Below are 20,709 nucleotides of genomic sequence, written 5' to 3'. Positions count from 1 at the left end.
AAGCAATACTCAGCCTTCAGTTGTGTTTTTTCCCCTGATCACAAAGCCTTTTCTTAAAAATTGGACTTGGCCCAAAATTGTCAGATTAATTTTAAAGAATTTCTTTTTTTCCAGTACAATTAGAGAAACCAATCAAAATTGTTCTGGAGTTTAAGGTACACTAAAGAAAGATACTCTGATTTGAAATTTTAACCACCAGCCATAGCCAAACACTTCTTTGTGTCCCTCTAGGTTAAAAACTGGAATTCAGACTAAATATTTAAGCCTTTTTCCCAGAAAGTCTTCATGACTAAGCCTCAACCAAGATCATTTTGCAATATTTCAGGTCAGTCCTTCTGGTGGAAAGCAGTGTAGCATGACTGCACTGCTACACTATAGTTGCTAAAACTTGGATGAATTGTGTTAAAACAAGACATGGAACTTTGCTGTGCTTGAAGGAAAAGAAAAATTGCTGGAGAAGTTTTTGATTTCATGTAAAAAATGGTTGCTTTCATCCTGATTTTTTTTTTCCTTGCAGAATTACCTCAGCCACTGCAATGCAATGGGAAAACAACTGTGAATTCCTTGGTTCACTACAGTGTTAACTAGCAGGAAGGTAAAGGTAATATTAGTTGAACTACATCAGATGTTCTGAGAGTCTGTTTTTTAAGTCAGAGACATTTATAGTTTTTTATGTCTGTTGTATTTTTATACAGAGATGAGGATGAAATTTCTTTCCTATATGAGAATTTTTCATGGAAGGGTACCAATTCACTAACTCCATAGCTTTTTCAGCAGAAAGCAAGGAGCAGTTTGGGAATCACCTGCTCACACCTCCACTCTTAGTGCACCAAGTGGAACAGGCTCAGGAAACAGAGCCCTGAGCTTCCCCTGCCCCTCCTTCTGAACAAGCCTGAGTTTCTGAGCATTCCAATCCAGTATCAACCAGGATGTGCTCTTTGTAGCTCCAAAAAGTCGTTCAGTGGAGATACCTCCACTTCCCTGACACACGCACCCTTTATCTTCATTTTTTTTATCCCATCTCAGTGATGCAGAGACACTGAAGTGGGGTTTGGACATACAAGATTTGTTCAAGGTCTCACAGAAAAACATGACAGAGCAAAGATTTGGCTGAAGAACTGGAACTCAGGATAGCACATCCTACTAGACATTTTACAGTTTCAGGATGCTTGCTCAATGTCACTATTACTGGGAAAGACGAAATCCCTGGGAAAACTGGAAGATATGGGTTTCTGTTGCAGATTGATATAAAATGCAGTATGGCTTCAAGGCACTCCATAATTTACTTTCAAGAGAAAAACATTTAATTGACCACAATTCACAAAATGCAAGACATTTGTTTTCCACCTTGAAGAAGTACAAGATTGTTAAGTACCTTTTTTTCATCTTTATCTGCCAGTGTGTAATGGTCTGAGTAAAATGGAAAATCTATGCTGACAAAATTCAACTGATGACATCTCACAAAGTTAAACCTTCCTTTCCCTCTGCTTTGTTCACCTCTAAAAACTGAGTGAATTGAGATTTTTTTTTCTATGTCACTATTATATAGATCTTCTTATCTTTCTTTATATGATACAAATTACATAGAGCGACTAATGTCTGTGACTTTGTTTTTCCTTTAAGCTCAGAAAATCCACTTCATCAGATGCATGAAGAGTCTCACTTTAAACTTAATCTAAGGCCTCACCTTTTTTTCAAAATAGAGGTGTCCCCAGAAAGGACTGCAAAGCTATATAGGACCACAGTAGGTCAAACAATTAGAAAATAATATATTGATGTATAGAAGTAAAAGCACTTCAGTTGACATTCTGTAGTCATGACACTAGGATACATCAAATGTTTGGATAATATATATCCTTCATCACTGAAAAAACTTTATTTTACATGTATTTGCAAACTTTCCAAAAGCACTCCACATGCTGGAGTTAATTCGGTATTGACTTTATTTCAGCTTTGAAACTTTAGTCAAAAAAAGGGGAATTTTGCCTTCTAAAAATCACCAGACTGGCAAACAAAATAAAAATTTCCCCACACGTTCATTGGCATCATGATGCATAACAATTTCTTTTACAGTTCAGGAAGGCCTTGTGCAGTGCTTTGCAAGTGAACATACCCCTCTTTGTGCACCGATTCTTAGTCCATTTCTGCTGCCTAACCAAGGCCTTGAGTCTGGTCAGCGGTGTGTGTCACGCAGCTGTTCCCGCAGTACAACCAAGCGCTGCTGAGGTCCCGAGCACACGGCAGGACAAGAACCCTCAGTCTCAGCAATAAGCACTGACAGTAGTGGAGTTTCAATTGTGGAATGATCTCCCACAGGGAAACACAGTAATTCAGCCCTGATCATCTCACGGGCATGCTGGGAGACCTTCCCTCTTAATTAAAACCTCCAACCCTAGCTGGAACAATACTTTCTTATGATACACTTATGAAAAGAATACCTTACACTCACAAAAGAAAAATGAGGAGTGAGAAGCATTAAATCTGCAAGGAATTTGGCTGTGTTCATCTCATTTCCTAGAGAACTAGTTGAGATGTTGTGATGGCAAGCAGCAAAGGTGGGCTGCTAGAGAAGGGTTTTGCAGATTAATTGAAGGTGAGATTTGATTGTTGAGTTGTTCTTTAAAACAAAATTTAAAAATAACCAGTTTACACTGTGTTATTGTGACTTTAGAAACCATATGTGAAATGAACCTAACACATAACTCCAAAGCAGAATGTTTCAGTGACAAAAAAAACTCATGAGATATCTTTAAGACCTTTAAGTTTCTATAACAAGGCCCATTACATGTAGCCTACTGCAGAGTAATATTGGATGGCATTTTAGCTCTGCCTACATACAGAAAAATACCATTCATTTCAGACAGATGTTGGGAATTTTCAACAGACACTATTAGCCTTCACATGATAACTGTAACGTGTTTGAAATATATTGTGACTTAGGACAGCATGGGTGTCCATGTAGTGTCAGACTGCAGGATAGGCAGCAATGACAGCTCTGAATGCTGCCATTTTTATGCATTCCCCACACAAAGTTGCAAGTCATTCTTTAAGGAGGCTAATAGATCCAGGCATAAAAAAGTCCAGGCAAAAGCAACAGGAATAACTCCAGTTACTCAGAACAAATGGCACATACACCATGTATCCAAGTGCAGAGCTTTGTGCCATATTGAAACACCAGGGTTTTGTTTTCTAGTGGATTTATTAGACTATTGATATACCTCAAAAAAGGTCCGAGCTAAATATTCATCCTTGTGTAAAGTATTATTGCTTTAGTATAAACATTATACAGCTGTGATAAAGACTAACATAATTTATTTTGAAACTGAAGTGAAAACAAGCATTGCCTTGAATCACAGGGAAAAAAAATAATCTATGGTCCTTATTTGAAAGAAAAATAACACACTACAGTTTATTACCTCAAATATATGATTTCCCCACATCCCACATTGATCATTTAAAAGGAAGAATTATTATTGTAACAAACAGAGCAACAAATTGTTTTTCCAAGCAGGAGCTTTGGTCACAGCATGCCTATAAAGATGTATGGGAAGATCATGCGACAAAAGGCATGACCCAATAAACATTTGGAGTGTGCATTTTCTAGAGGAACTGAAGACAATATTTTAACTATTATTACCTATGCCAGGCTTAAAGGACACTAGGCACAGTGTAAAGAAAAAAAAACAACAACAAACACAATCAAAACAAAACACCTTAGAAATCCAAAATTAGATCCAACTTCCACTGAAGTTTGTAGGGTTTTTCCCTGCAAAACATACAGCCATCCTTAGCTACTTTGTCCTCCTCCTCTCTCAATACTGACTTTTGTAATTAGCATGAGAGAGCTGAAAAACTCATCAGATATAAATCTGATATGAATTAAATGTTTGGTTTATCTTATTAAAACTCACTAGAATCTTAAGTTTTCAGACTTACGTGGGTCACAAACAAATCTAAGGGTATTATTATCCCCTTGCTCTGGTAAAGAAACTGGAAAGGATTCCTGTCATTTTGTTTTTGCAGCCAAGTGTTACATGAAGGGATTGAGAAATACTGGACTATAAACACCAATAAGTACATAACTAATAGTAAATTCACCAGAACTACACTTTCCTCTCTAACACCTTTTGCATTATGTAACCTAATCCTTAGCTTCACACATATTTATCAGTGGGTAACTTAATGCAAGAATATTCTTGATATGCAAAAGTATTTTATGTATATCAGTATTGTAGGAGCAGAGCCTTCGGGAACCGACAGCAAGGCAAAGACCATTTCTTCCTCTGAAGTGTACAGCACCTAAGTGTAACAGTGGCCTAAACCTACTACTCTCACTGAAATATAAATATCACCAGATAATATGGGTTAGTCATTTTCCAACAGAAATCAAACAGCAGCATGAACAGGTGAACTAAGATGTTGCCATAAAAATAAGACAGGAAAGGGTTGCTTTAGTTTCAGACTCCTCTCATTCTTCCTGCACACTTTACCACCTGTGGAGTGACTAGTATGCAGCTCAACACTCTAATGCAGCAAAGTGATGTCTCCTGCATGCCAACACCCTCATGTTCACAATGCTGACTTGCGGAGACACTGGGACTCACTCCACATTTTTCTAGCAAAGAAAAGTACATCACTGCTGACATATGAGCAGCAGCTTCAGTTTAGTTCAAACAGCGGCAGCTTACGGTTATTACACTTTTCCCACTATTTTTCCAAATATCCTTTCAGTTTGATACATCCCCACATCGGCTATTTCAAAAATAGGATGCCCAGCCTTCTGCAGGACAACAGCCCTGGTTAATTCCACAGCCCTGTTTAATTCCACTCTTCAGGCTGTAAAAGTCACCTCATGTGCCAGCCTGTGTAACCTCGGCATTGAAATACCCTCTGGAAATGTTGTGCAGAAGCACAGCCCAAATACAGGCCTTTCAGCGATAGGGAAAGTCTTTAAAAACCTGTTTGATTGTGAGGAATTTCAATCACTGAGTAAAGCTCTGATATTGCCAAAAAAATACCATGGAGGCCTCATTTAGACTGGGGGGGAAAAAAGAAGGAAAAAAAAAAAGAAAAATATAGGCCTGAGTTGCTTCTGTATCCTGAAATATTTCTGTAGTCTTTTTTAACCTGACTTTGCCACACTGCAGTAACAATACCACAACTCATTATCTAATCTCTCTTTGACAACTGAAATCTGTTGAACAATTTTTTAAAAAAGTTCCTACTGAGAAAGGGTATCATAAGAAATTTTAAAATGGAAATTTAAGTTGAATACACTGTTCCTGCTTTCTGTACGATCCAAAACCAAACAGAAGACATCACCCCATCATCAGAGGGGATTCCAGGTCTAATATTCAACTAAAGTTAAACAAAAAATAGCATATAAAAAATGACATGCAGCTGTCTGCTCTTTTTGATTTATATTCCTATAGGAATATCTAAGAACATCGGATTACCTAAGAACATACATAGCGTTTGGCATGTTTGTTACATTTTGGGATTCTCCCATATGTTTCAGTCCCATTAAATAGGGTAGAATTGGGCATCATCTCTTACTGTACTTGGGGACAGATGGAAGAAGAATGGGGGAAAACAATTTTTCTTCCATTAGGTGGACCATCCCTGACACTTGTTAATTTTCTATTAATAGCAATGATCCCTTTCCAAGCTTAATTTCCAGCTATTTTAAGAAAATAATACCATCTAGTACCACAAAAAAAGAATAAAGGAAAATTCCACGGCTTGACTGTTTATTGGTGTTTTCTGAAGAATTATGACCAACTTTGCATCGTTCATAAGCCAAATGAATTTTAATGTACTAACCTCCAGGACACATTTATTTGTTAGGACTCTGAGAGCAGCAAGTGTTATATGGAGACAGTGCCATCCTGTATTTTGCTAGATGGCACTGTGAGGGCAAGCTTATAAATCAGTGCCTAGAGCCTGGTTTTCACTGCTTCTTTCAGATATAATCACAATAAATACATTAATAGGCATTATAAACATTTATTCATCTCCCACTGTTATGCAATGCCCTAGTGGGGCACAGTGCTTTAAGTGGAAAACAGCCAGCTAGGTGCAAATGGGGGGTGGAATTCAAGCTGGAATTTGGCTGGAATACCAAGCTTAATGCCTGTAGCATTATGAAAGCCGTGTGTGGTTTTAACAACCTCAGGCAGCCAGGACCTCTTTTTCACATTTCAGACAACTGCTCTCCAGTACCTTGTCCTTGAGCAGCACAGCAGGTGTGGCTCTCCAGTGACTTACACCTTCAACTTTAACATCACCACCACCTTTGAGGTCTCAGCTCCTTGCAACTGTAGTCTGACCATGCAGAGCATGAGCAGGTTCACCTGTAGAATCTGGTTTACTGAGGGCAAGCTTTGGTGTACTTGGCAGAGAGCATTCAGAGAGGGCTTATCTCTGCACTGTGCAATTGCAGCAGGGGGTATACGTGCATCTTTCTAACCCACTGCAACAATCAAAACATCAATACACTCTGTCCTCATTTTTGTGCTGAAAGCAGAGCAGTTTCCAGAAGAAACACCTTATGCCTGGAAGGAATAAGTAAATGAGGAAAGCACTTATAAACGTATAGTGATGATCTTTTTTTTAAAAAAGAAAAAAGGTAAATTTAGTTGCATTCAAAAATTCTGCCTGATTAATAATTGAAAAAGGCAAAATCCTACTGTGGCCACAATTGACAGCTTGATTATTGTCTCTTTTTCAAGGTTCTAAAAAGTACCTTAGCAGGGTAGGAGTGTAGAAACATAAATTATTAAGGTGTCACCTATAGCTCTCAATAATTCCCCATCAAAGAAATGTCAAAGCTTAAAAAATATTGTATTTTCTCCCCAGAATGTAAACTAACTCCACAGAACTGTGCTGAACTTATGTCAAGGAAATAATCATGTATCAGCGTCTGGGTGGACAGAGCAACGCTCTGTTTGCAGAATGAGGGCTGCCACCACAGCCCAGCCTGACCTTCCTGCCTTCACCTTTCACAGTTCCACAGTGCTCTCTGAACTGGAGGTGGCCCCCTGTGTGGGCCCTTTACTCACTCATGTGTTGTTCACATCATGCTCTCAACTCACCATGGAATTCATGGCAAAGTGGTTGTGTTGGGTCTGCAGGTCAAGGGCATGTTGGTAGCTCACACCGATCTCCGTGTGACTCTGCAGGAACAACTCTTTGTTGTGGCTGATCCAGTCGAACATCTACAAGTTACATAAGATAAAGGGGAAAAAATAGTTAGACAAGGATGGAAACAATGAGAGACAGTGCAAAATATAAAAATCATGTTATGACTCATATGTATATGCATAGATGTATATGCTCATAGATGTATATGCAACACAGACAAAATCACCTCATCTATGCTCCTCATTAAAATAAACTGTTGTCGAGCAATGGAAGCATTGAAGTTATCATCATACTTCATTATTAACAGAATGATAGACCCAGAAAAACATTCATAAAGCATGTTCCTCCGAAAGCTGATCCCATAGTCTTTTCCTATAAGTAAACTACAATCAGGGATTGCTTCACTGACCAAAGTTCTAGCAGTTCATAAAGTACCTTTAATCCACAAATGGACCAAAAATTCCATAAACATTATGGATGCAATTTTCTCAACCCCTTTTCTTTTTCATCTGTACATAAAGTTTCCAAATGTTACATTCAAATAGCCAGTTGACTTCCGACACTTATATTTCCCAGGTCTTTGCAATTCCTAAGCCAGAACCTAGTCTATCTTCCACTTATTATTTTTGGGAATGAAGAGAGAAAAAGAAAAAAATGTATTATATTAATATCTACAAAGAACACACATTTCAACTTCTTCCACTTCCAAATGTATTTCCAAGCAAAATGGATTGTTCTGTACTTCAGACACAGATAGAAATATATTGAATAAAGCTGACAGAACTCATTCCTTATTTTGAAGCACATTAATGTGACATTTCAATCTGCAGCACGTTCATTCATTATAAGCTGTCAAAAGTCAGGTAGGAGATAGTGAATTTATGTTTTGGTGTTTTGTGTTGTATTAGAGACTAAATGCATTCGGAGTGAGAGCCTTTCATTCTTTATTCCTGACTATAGTTCTGCAGGCAAATACAATCTCAGATTTCTTCTTTTCTGCAAATATTTTTATTGCAAAATCCCTTCAAAGCACCTTCCCTCATCTCCATCCCAGCAAGGTAGAGGACTGTCCATTAATAAGGACTCTTTCATAATAAAAAAATAAACAAATTAAACCCTAAATCATTAATCCCTTATAAGAAAAGAAAAGCTAATTATAGAGGCAGCAGAGCTCAGGTGAGTACAGTCCTCGGTGTTAGAGAAAGTGGTTTAGGGTCAAAAGGCAGTGATGCAACTTCTGAGTAGCCACCTTACAGTCACAGAATGAGTCCAGATCCTTGCTGTAACAGTTGCATGTCTTCCAGTAAAGAGCTGGTTTGTTCTTTAGCCCTGTGACAGCTGAAGAACACTCGGAGCCCCCTGCTCAGGCACAGTATGTTGCTGTAGTTGCTCAGGGTCGCTGCCCCATTCCCTGTAGAGATTTCTCTCCGAGAGGAGAGAAAAGGCCCTGTATGGGGCACCTACGACTCCTGCAGTAAAAGCAACATTTCATGCTGAGCACTCCATTCAGCACTGGAGTGCACTGCTTTGTGCAGGGGATTTGCAAAGATAATATTGAATATCCCTTCCAACAGAAGGCAAATAAACACTGCAAGTGTCACCAGACATGCTACACTAACCTGGTCCCAAAAATCTGTCACATATGCCTGACTTTTTACCTTTTATGAAAATACAATTGCAGCTACAGAGTCTGCACCAGCTTGTATTTTGTGTTGATGAATAGTCCTAAAGGCCAATTTTGGTTCAGGTTACAAAGACGCAAGTCCGAAGTGGTATCAATGACACAATTAATTTCTCATTTGTACCCATGGAGCTGATCAGGCCTATCACCATTTTTTCAGGAAATATAACTAACAATATTTTTGCAAGGATGAGGTCAAGGGTTTCAAACATTACTGCCAATTAAACAGAACAAAACAACCTAGTACACCTGAAGAGACATCTTAAGCTTTCTCATTGGATTCCTTTTTCTCACTTTATGAAGATTTAATAAGCAACATTAGCACAAAATAATTTGCCACACTTGCGGTCTTAGAGGAAAAAAAAAAGAAGAGAAAAGCCTTAAAGCTAATAAAGAAAGGAAAATTCCATAACAGTAAAGTTCATGTCCCAACAACAAGATTTTACGTCTCTGCTGAGAGACCAACAGAGATTTCTTGTAAGTAGATATATGTTTGATGTGAACATTTTTTAATGTTTTAAACAATCTAAAGACATTCAGGGAGAAGAAAACTGGCAGCAATCCACTAAAAATAAACAGTAAATTTAATATTTTATGCTCAGTAAAGCCGAATCAGGATCTTTTTAAGACACATAATTTAAACAAGTAATCTATTGTTCTGTGGATAGGGAGCATTTCCTCCATCTAATCTACACACATATTGTTGGATGAGAATCCAGCTTAAGTTAAACCATGCTTCTGCCTTTTAATATAAAATAGTAAACTATGAGGAAAAAGAAAGGAACTTTAGGAGATGATTAATCTTTTTTTGTCTTTTTTTTTAATCAACCAAAATACACAACAACAGTTTAAAGGATGTCCTTCAAGAGTTTTGAGCAACACTGAGCAACAGACTTTGATGATGAAATCTGTACCATAAAAACAATATGGTTTTTAAACTTCTATCCATGGCCAATAACAGATTTTGAAAGAGGTTCAATTTCAGTTTAGACTTTGCATCTTTCTATGATATTATTCATAAAAAATTATTTTATTTTCAGCTGGCCTATGCCTGTAGCAAATTATCCCCTATCAATATGATCTGGAGTCTTGCTCTGACTCTCTCACATCTCACACAAATGCCCAGAGAATAAAGAAGTTTGCATTTCACGTGGTTTGGAGCTGGGAGAAAATCAAGCAAGATGTCTCGGAACAAGTGCAGAGTAAAAAAGATGCAGATTCAGTAGAGGCAGAAGTAGGGTTAATGATGACTTTGCTCTGTGAAAACACGCATTGCTCCTGAGAACACACATTGCTCCTGAGTCTTAATGAATAACAAGCAGTATTTACAAACAGTCTTGCTTTACACAGCAGCCAGGGCTTTTCAAGATTGCAGACGTGCCAGCCTTAAGCAATGCAATAGTGTGTCTGAGGTACCCAAAGAAGTTCCAGATGAACTGGTACCTTGGCACAGCACAGTCCCATGCTGTGTAGAAGTGCCAACTTGACCCTCAAAACAGCACAGCCTGAGCTCAGTACTGCTTGGATTTGTATCTACACTGATTTGGTTTCCAGGGCTGGTTCCTTCAGAGACTTCTCAAGCATTTCTGCTTAATACTTACATAACTGTAGACATTTTCCCAAGTACCCAGAAGAGAGTACTGGGAGTCTGGCATCATGGAATACTTTGTATTTTCACCCTCCTAATCAAAGATGCATGGAAACAGTCAGTATTACACAGTCCCACAGGTCATGAGATTTCCTTAACAATTGTGGTATTTAAATAAATAAATACCTAAAAATGGGGTCTTATTTGCTTTTGAGATCTAATGGATTGTGTTTTCAAACTCTTTTCTTTGACCACAAAGTCTAAAATGGAGTTAAAAAAAAATTCTCATAATAATATGACTCAAAGTTGAGGTGCTGAAAATACCAGATGTCAGATGACTTGTGATGCTGCTGTGAAAGTTTGCAGCAGGTTTGCAGTGTGTGGCCAGGAGGTTTCAATATGAAGGTCTGTCAACATTGTCTGGCCTGGCCCACATTACTAGCAATATTTCTTGAAAGCTTTCAGGTTAAACTTGTTTTCCACATGAGAAACTCTGATGCTTCCTGTGTTCCTGAAGTGAGTGTGTTGCCTAGTTTGTTTAATTAAAACACACCATTACGGATGTGAACATGGCACCGACCCAACAATTGCTGTTTCACTCAACCCTGGGAGGACTGCTCCAGTTTCAAGGGGCTAATCTGGGCTCCTGAAAAAACATTCAAGATCCTTTGACAAGTTAGTTTCCCTGTCAAAGGAGTGAGTTTTTAATACAGTAAATATCAAAATTTGGCAAATGTGCTCTGTGAGATCAGCTTAAACCAGATATAGTGTCTCAGCAAACTGAGATTTCCTTTGTCATTCTAACATTGCCACACAGCACTGTATCAATTGATCTCATACCATCCATGAAAAAGACTGTCTTAGCAAACCTAGCCAAGCGATTATCATAAAATTATTGAATCTTTCATTATTCCCATGACTTACTTCTTAGCTGGAGTTATGATGACTGCCAGTGACTTAATTCTTCTTGTAAGCCTTCTAATCATTCCTGCATTCATGAATTCTCACCAAACAGCAGCACAAAATAACTAAGATTGGACATTATATCACTAAAAACACATGAACCAAATGTCCTCAATGTCTCCCAACCTAGCACTTCTCCACACTGCTGTAGATAACCTGGAGACCAGTTAAGTCATTTGGAGTTTTCCAGTGACTGAGATACTGGGGAGAGGAGTTAAGCACACTTAAAACAGAAGATCAACTTTCGATGTGATTATCTCTTGTAGTCCCGTTTCGAACAATACATAAAGGAAATTGAATGCATATGCTGAAGAATGTTAAGCGCTACATTTAATTAAGGAAATTAGACTTTTATGAGAGAGCCAGAAGAACTAAGAATGATCCGAAGGGTCTCTGCCCAGTGCTTTGAGAAGCCTGACTGTCATTAGTGATCATATATGCACCAGTAATTATTACACATGTGGTCTTGAGGCCACTTCACTTGAGATCAGGGTATCAGATCATATCTCCGACATCAGTCCTGCTGGCAACAATGAGTTCTTAACCTCATGTTTTGTCATCCTAGTTGATAAGTTACTAGAAAATCCAGGTTAAGCGTTAGACCAAACAGCAGGTCTCAAGCTGGTCATGAATAAGTCCTGCCGAGGGAGAATGCTTTCCCTGGATTTGTAACATCTGGCAGGCTCGCGAGTACAGGGTGAGAACAGCTGTTTGAGAACAGAGAAGAAACACGGATATGGAACAGCATGTATGCAGCCTGTGCACAGTCCAGCCCTACCTCAGATAAAATGAGATTTATAACATCATTCAGATAAAAACCTCTGCTCTCTGGCTTTTGTCAGAGCTTGCTGAGAAGCATTAGCACTGGATTCTGGAACAGTGGTGCACAGCACCACAGGATGATGTGCCCAGCACAGAGCTGGCAGCACACCCTATGCCAAGTGTTATTGATGGGAGGATTAGAGCCTTCATGGCTTTGGCAGCCAGTGAACTGAATATATTCATTAATGAAATTGTTTATACATGCTGAAAATAATAAATCCCAAATCTATTGAACACTGTACGAGGGCTGGAATTAATTATGAACCAGCTTGTAGCAAATCATCTTCTCTGTAAGTTCTGAACTATAAATATCAAACTCATACGGTTAATTAAGGGCAGAATGATAACCATTATAACCACACCGTCTCGAAGAACAATATGGGATACATATAAAGAAAAGGGTCCCAAAGGGACATACAGATCAAGTCCAATCACTGCTTTTGGCAGCTAACCACAGTATAAAATTTCCTTTCATAAAGGGATGAAGCTCCACCTGAAAACTAGTGAAGTGCTTCAGCTCAGCTCCTCCTATGAGAAGCAGCTCCAGAAACTTTCTGCTCATTACTGAACTCATCACACACTCTCTGACCTAAATAAGACTCATGTCCAGTTTATACACATTTACTCTTAGGCTAACATTTTCCTTCAAGTTAAAAAAGTTCTTCTCCCAGGTGTTTAACCTTTTCCAGTGTGGACTGTTGCGGGTTCATTGTCTCTCCTGCTATTTGTTTTACTAGAGCCCAGTGCTTTTAACTCATCTTAAGACACACAGCCTCTCTCTGCATTTGTTCTAGTTCGGATATCTTTCAATCTCAACTAAGGTCCTAGTAGCACTTTGTGGAATGTTGATTTCTTTTTGCTGGAAATACTCCAGTTGAAATCATGTACGATAACCTTTGCTTCTGGCATCAGCTTTAGAAAAGGAGATATAAAAATGAAAGAGCAACAAGTACTGGATCACCAGTACTTACCATCTTTCTCTTGGCAGCCTCCTGCGTAAATAGTATCAAAGACCAGTAGTGTTTACCGGATTTGCTCTGAAAAGAATAACTTGGGTGATGTTCCAAATAAGAGCAAGTTCAAGAGCACTTAGGAAAAATATGAGGCAGGGTCTTGAAATAAACTCCTGGTAGTCTCACACGTAATGCACCAGGCATAAATGCATTCTCCCACCATGCCTCCATATGCTGCTAACAAAGAGAAAAATATTGGCAATCTAAAAGAATGTCTTGCCAGATTAAATCTCTATTAGATTAGTGGTTTTCCATCTCTTCCAATTCGTGGACCCCATACAATTGTTCAAAGCAAGTGCTATAGCAAATTCGAGTCCTCAAACCATAAATCTGCTTTATCAAATACCTTTAGCAACTACTAAGTTGGCATTTAATATCCATGATCCACAGGTTGGGAAAGGTTGGAGATAAGCATACATTGCTTATTAAAGAGAGGTCCATATAAGAGTCCATGTGCATTTTGGATTTTCAAAACTGTCTGGCCAGTGTTAAACTAAGTAATCTACAACAGAAAGTGGAAAGTTCCACTCTGAGAACATCTACAGCTAAGGAAGTTCGTTTTCATATGTTTCCACAATATAAACAAAATAATAACACACGTAGAACAGTAACTGCCAGAGTCCCTCTCTTGAGGTTTACAAAGTTTCCAGCTACAAGGTCTATTCCTATCTCATTAAGGGAGTTCAAGTATTCACAGCAATTCAATTAAACAAAAATGAAGACATATTTCTTACATCCTTTGCAATTGAATTTAGCCAGTACTTGAACAAAAAATAATACTGTGCAACAGATTTGTGGCACATACACCGTCCGCATTGACATGCAAGGGCCTGATCCAGGAAAGATTTGCATATGAGCTATCTTTATAAAAGACAATCAAGAAAGTCCCCTATTGCATCCAGACTAGAATCAGAACTGCAGTTTAATTGGAACTAGTGTCTAGGTCACCTGTACATCTGGGAAAGGCCTGGAAAAGGCCAACAGAAGTGCAACATCTCCATGAAGGAGCACATGAGAAATGTCAACAGTCTGAAGAATCAGGACATTTACCCAGAAAACAGAAAAATCCCCACAATTAAGCTCTGAGCTAAATTCAGTGGAACAGAGGGCTGATTCTGGCTGCCCAGACTAGCTGGGCAAGAAGCCAGAAGGGGGCAAGAAACCAGAAACAAAGAACCAGCAGGTAGAACAGGGGCCCTCAGTAATCAGAGCCTGTCCCACAGCCCCTGAGAGCTTATAGTAACCAGGTTTAAACAAGAGATCATCACACAAGTTCTGGTGGCCAAACAAGTCCAAGCTTCCTGACTATGAAATCAACCAGCAGGTCAGGATCAGGTTCAGTGAGGGTAACCAGACTCAGACACAGCCCTGTGACCACAGCACAGGTCCACAAGGATGAGGAAGGTCCCAGGTCATGCCACAAAAGCAGCTGATTGTTCAGTGTCTGGCTCAGCAGGGCTCATGGCCTGGCAGGGCAGGGCTGTGGAAAAGCTGGAGGTGAGGTTGGTCAGGGCCATCAATGTCCATCAGCGCCCTGACACTGGGCTGGGTATGTGAAGGGTCATCAGGCAGCAGTGTAATGGCTCCAGAATAAACTTTGATAGCACATTTAATTTTTTTCATGAATCAACAAATTTGATGAAAACTGCTTCAACAGAAAAAAAGCCCCAATCTGCTGTAATTCCTGTCGCCACTCTATAAATACAGCCTTAATGAAACCAAATTACTTGTAGCTTTAAAATAGAACTCGGCGTACATCTAAATGCTTTGCTAAGCCAGGGCCTAAATACAATGTTGTGTTTGTTTTTGTGTTTGTCTCTTGTTTACAGATGGTGATGGACAAGCCAATATTTCTGCCAGATCTTTCCCTTTCACATGTGTTCAGAGCGGTCCACAGCCAGGATAAATTGATGCCATTCCAACAAGGCCAATTTACACCAGCTGAAGATTCAGACCCACAGCTGTATTTGTGTAACCTCAATGCTGCATGAACACAGTTTTTCCATTATAAATAACTGTGTATATGATTCACAGAGTACAGTAAGTTTAAGCTTCAGCACATTAAATTATTCCAGACAATGGGCCCAACTGTCAACCCACTAGAAAATTAGCTAGATGTGTGACGTGACAAATAGCTTTGTATTTATATCAGAGCACCATTTCCAACATATTCACACTGAATGTTCCTACTAAATGCCAGAGTAAGAGATCTGTGTATTTTTTTCCTGACAGATATCAAGCCACAGCCATGCACAAAGCATGTGATTCCTATAATGTTGAACAAAGAAGCAAAAATTTTATTGTTGAAGATGGGAGAAAATTACAGCTCCCAAACAGATAAATATGACTAACGATATCTGGGCGTATTTTATATGTCTGTGTTGTTTGCTTGCTTTTTGAAATATTGCACCGTTCCACCACACCTAGTGACATCAAGCACTCAGGCATTCCTGGAAAGGATTTTCTGTTCCTTAAAATGGAAATGGCCTGTCCTGGGCACAGATCATCTACAGAGTACTTCTTACTGTCTAAGTGCAAATTAATTCATTGGCTGAACACAAATTGTAATACTAAAAGATATAAACAGACAACAGTCTCGTGAATGCAAACCACAGTGTAAATTATGAAAACATCACAGTGGGTTCCCATATGAGGGATCTTCCTCTCAGTTTTCAGAAGAAATTTTCATTTGGTTGTAAAACGCCATAGAAGTTTGGTGACTTTATTATAGACCCTGGTTCTATTCCTGGCTGAATGTGTGACATTCCTGTCATTCCAAATAGCTGCCATGAAAAACAAAAACTGCCAGATGGGTGTTTACTGTTTTGTACCAGAATCATGGCATTTCCACTAGCAAACCTACCGATGTTTGAAACCCAAAGATACAGCTGTGGTGTAATCATAGGTTTAAAATCCTGACATGTCATGGCACTTTGTGGCTGGAGCTGAGATCTGTGCACAGATGGAAAGCAGCGGATATCAGCTTTCTGCTGGATTTTGGGGGGCCTAGCCCTCCTACCCCTGTGCACTGGCTGTTTCCCCATCCCACGAATCAACCAGTTCAATCATAGAATCACAGAATCAGCCAGGTTGGAAAGGACCTCTGAAATCATCATCTTGATCCATTACCATTGTGGTTACTAGGCCATGGCACTAAGTGCCATATCCAGTCTCATCTTAAAAACCTCCAGGGACGGAGAATCCACCACTTCCCTGGGCAGCCCATTCCAGTGCCTGATTACCCTCTCTGTAAAGAATTTCTTCCTAATATCTAACCTAAACCTCCCCTGGCAGAGCTTAAGACCATGCCCTCTTGTCTTACTGATAGTTGCCTGGGAGAAGAGACCAACCCCTACCTGGCTACAACCTCCTTTCAGAGAGTTGTAGAGAGTGATGAGGTCTCCCTTGAGCCTCCTCTTCTCCAGGCTAAACAACCCCAGCTGCCTCAGCCTCTCCTCATAGGACTTGTGCTTCAGTCCCTTCACCAGCCTCATTGCTCTTCTCTGGACCTGCTCCAGCACCTCAATATCCTTCCTGAACTGAGGGGCCCAGAACTGGACACAGCACTCGAGGTGTGTACACAGCGCTGAGTACAGGGGAAGAATCACTTCCTTGGACCTGTTGGCCACACTGTTACTGATATAGGCCAGGATGCCATTGGCCTTATTGGCTACCTGAGCTGGCTCATGTTCAGCTTCCTGTCAATCCACACTCCCAGCTCCCTTTCTGCCTGGCTGCTCTCCAGCCACTCTGTCCCCAGCCTGTAGCGCTGCAGGGGGTTGTTTTGGCCAAAGTTCAGGACCCGGCACTTGGCCTTGTTGAACCTCATCCCGTTGGAATCAGCCCAACTCTCCAGTCTGTCCAGGTCCCTCTGCAGAGCCCTCCTGCCTTCCAGATGATCGACACTGCCCTCCAGTTTGGTGTCATCTGCAAATTTGCTGATGGTGGACTCAATCCCCTCATCTAAATCATCAAAAAAGATATTAAACAGAACTGGACCCAACACTGATACTTGGGGGACACCACTAGTGACTGGCCACCAACTGGATGCAGCCCCGTTCACCACCACTCTCCGGGCCCAGCCCAATGTTTTGCTCAATGCTGGCAAAGCCGCGGAGCTGGGACAGCAGTGTCCTCATCTGGTGCAGGGGCACAGGTGGCTCCACAGGTGGCACTGGGTCTCGCTGCCCTCTCAGCATCCCCCTGGATTTCACGAGGTGGCCTCTCCTCCCAGGGGGGAGAACCACCACATGCCAGAGCCTGACCATGGCGCCAAAACACCCATCAGCCAGAGAACACCTGGATACAAGGTGCTAGGGAAATAACATGATGGCTGCTGAGGGCTGGAGACACTCTGTGGGGTCTCACCCAGGGGACAGTGAGTGGCTCATGCCAGGGCAGGGACTGTAAGGAACAGCAGATGAAAAGATGTAAGAATCAGAGAATAGCTGTAACAGCAGTAGAAAGAAATTTACGCAAATATTATCCCTGTCCCATCATCCCACCAAAAAAGTTTTGATGGACTGGGTATAAACCAAGACAAAATTGAGGGAAATTGAATTTGGGGAAGAGTAGGTGTTTATGGCATTGTGTCCTGGTTTTTCCTTTTAACACCCAAATTAAGAGCAGATATTTGTGTTCATTAGCAATAAGTTGAGCAAAATTCCTCAACTCAAGACTGTTTCCTTTACGACACCTCTTCAGCACCCATGTAGGACACAAGGCATCCAGACTTTGATGCCAAGTAATACAGAGGGGCCTTGCAAGACATGAAGATTGAAGACAATATTTCTGAATTAGTTTCCATCATGATATGTGCATGATATGTAAGATGCAAAGTCAGAATGATGTGGTTTAAAATGACACTGATACTTCTGGAAGTGATCCACAGATCATGCTCCTGGTTTTTCCTCTTAAAAAACCCTCACCAGCTCCTGGGGAGGCAATGTCTCAGCTGCACACCCACCTTTATCTGTTCCCTATAAATAGATATGAAGCATAATTTTAAGATCCCAAGCTCTGCCAAGTGTGGGCCATTGAAAGCATTTCAGCCAGGCCAGGAAGACATTAATTTAGAAATAATCACATGGCTACATCTGAAAGATGCTGCACAGTAAGTCTGTGAACCTCATGCACAGTTTAATTACATTATTTCCTGACAGCTAGTCTCTTATCACCTAACCTTCTTGAGGATCAAAGCAATAAATTAAAAAAAGCAGCTTTCTTCTCTTTTTCTGTATGTGTCGGCCTCTCTCCTTTTTTCTAGAAGTGTGGGCTTCGTTGCCCTTTAGAGCATTTGGGTCTTCTAGTCTTCATTAGATAAAACAGAACTGCACGCTTAAAATATGCTATAATCATCCTTAAAAATGAGGTTTAGGTCTGTGTTCAGATGCCAAAACAGATTCTTGTGCCATACTGATCAGGGGAGCATTCCTGTGCCTCCCAGCGGTGCCAAGTTGGAGATGCTGAAACAGTCTTGAAATGCTCCCTATCAAAATTGGCAAGCAAAAGAAAGAGGAAATTTCTGCAAATGCAAAAATACTCCATCAGAACATACTGCCTTCAATTATTTTTGGACCCATTTTAATGTTCATGGAGGAAGCAAGAGGAATAGTAACTGCGTATCCAGTGTCGGCAGCAGGAAACTGCAAATAGCAGAGCACACCATGTTCCAGCTCCAGCAGCGGCAGAGCCGTTTCCTTACAGTCAGGAGTGGACGGGCTGTGAGGCGGCTGCTGCCAGAGCCTGGAAACATAAAGCAGGAACTACGCCATCCCTCGGATAATGTTCTGCCCTCTTACACCAAAAGGTCAGGAGTGTGTTGGATGATCCAGTGTAAATGGGATAGAAGGTGTCCCCTGGTGCTGTAACTATGCTATAGGGCACACTTAGCACGAAGGAAATGCGCAAGGCTTCCTCATCCCGAGCTGCAGCAGCGGAGAGAGGCATTGTTATTGCTTCTACATTCCCATTGAAAAGACCAGGTTCAATTCCAAGTGCTGTGGAGGCAACACATTTAGCTGCCAGTAAAAATAATAAAAAAACAAAACAAAACAAAACAAAAACAAACCACCAGATTTGGCAGCACAGCACAGGGCAAAATGAATTTAAAAAGAAAGAAGGAAAGCACTAAGATATCTATATTACACATCAGATTGGGGCTCCTACTTCAGGACAGGCTTTCTCTGTGACAGGAGGCAAGGCAGTTAACCCCTGTGGTTTTTAATTCCCCATTTTTAGCTTTGAACTTTGCATCCTTTGTACGTCCATTTTGCTGCTCCAAAGCCAATCCAGATCAACAGAAATCAGTGTCTGGCAGATGACTGCCCTTCATGATGGACAGTTGTCCACATCTGAAAAATCAGTACAAATGCCTTCAGAAGATTCTTAATGTGCTTTGCTTCTGGAGTCTGAACTCAGGTCATGGAAGTGTGAAGGGAGGAAGTTTGTACCCTCAGAGCTGTCAAACCAGCAGACTCATTGCAGGAGAAACAGCAATGCTAGTGGTAGGCTCCAAAAGGGGTCCTGCCCTCTTCACCACAGGGAAAGAAATGATGGTTGCAGCAATGGTAGGTGACATTCACCACTAGAATAACAGCCATAAGGAAGAGGATTTCTGATATATATTTACCCTGTTCCCTGTATTGCTCTGCTCAGCAGGCAAGGCAATCCCACACTTCCTCAAACCAGATGGCAAAACAGGGTTTGTAGCTGCTTTCAGTTGTAGGAGCAGCACAAAGCAGTTGGTATGTACTTGTGAATTTGCCCTGTGGTTGTTAGCTTTGTCCCCAAGCTTTCTACTGATGGATGGAAAGGCAGAAAAGCAAACGTTCACAATGCTATCGGCACACAGGGAAAGACCCCCTGTGGTCTTGACTGATAAACAGGAAAGTAGCAGAATACAAGCTTGACACAGTGAAAGCTTCTTTGGAATATCATTAACAATGAAGACTTTTTGCTTTTACAGTCCAATTAGCAGAAATGAGCTCTGTTTGTGCTTTAAGGAAACTTGAAAACTTCTATAATTATCTCCTGATCTTGCAAAAATCTGTGGGTCTTTTTTTTCGTACAGGTACCAAGAACAGGATCTTATTAAGTGTGACCAGCAGTGGTCAAAATAATGAACACTTCCCACAGAGCCCACCATGATTACTTCCCGCTCCGGCAACTCTTCACTTTAGATTGGGGACAACAAACTGTGGATGGCATTAACAACCTGTCAGAAGCTGACTTCATATTGAACAGAGCAGATGTCAGCTCGCTGCATCTTTAATTCAGAGCTACAGCCTGCAAAGACTGCAAGTCCTGACATGCAGGTTCCTGAACTGAGAGATACCGGCTATGCAGGATTCATCTTCCTCTGAAAGGTGAAGGGTTTTCAAAATAATTTATCCTTGAAGATGCTGGAGAGGATTTACCCCCACAGTTCCCCAATGATTCTTTTGTGTCCATGACTAGGTGAGGGAAATTGCAGATTTGACACAGTTTAGCTACCACTC

At 40.6% G+C, this 20,709-nt stretch overlaps 1 protein-coding gene across 2 annotated transcripts in view; it reads right to left on the bottom strand.

Moving 5' to 3' along the window:
* Positions 1-20,709, bottom strand: part of KALRN (kalirin RhoGEF kinase) — a 506,307-nt gene that overhangs the window by 271,766 nt on the left and 213,832 nt on the right. For both annotated transcript variants that reach the window (XM_032693924.1, XM_032693926.1), the window contains exon 7: positions 7,095-7,217. In XM_032693924.1, coding sequence (XP_032549815.1) covers positions 7,095-7,217 — 123 coding nt within the window. The remainder of the gene's footprint in view (positions 1-7,094; positions 7,218-20,709) is intronic.

The sequence above is a fragment of the Chiroxiphia lanceolata genome, chromosome 7 (genome assembly GCF_009829145.1).
Source record: "Chiroxiphia lanceolata isolate bChiLan1 chromosome 7, bChiLan1.pri, whole genome shotgun sequence".
Classification (NCBI taxonomy): domain Eukaryota; kingdom Metazoa; phylum Chordata; class Aves; order Passeriformes; family Pipridae; genus Chiroxiphia; species Chiroxiphia lanceolata.
The sequence above is the reverse complement of the archived record's forward strand: the minus strand, read 5'-3'. Positions and strand labels throughout refer to the sequence as shown.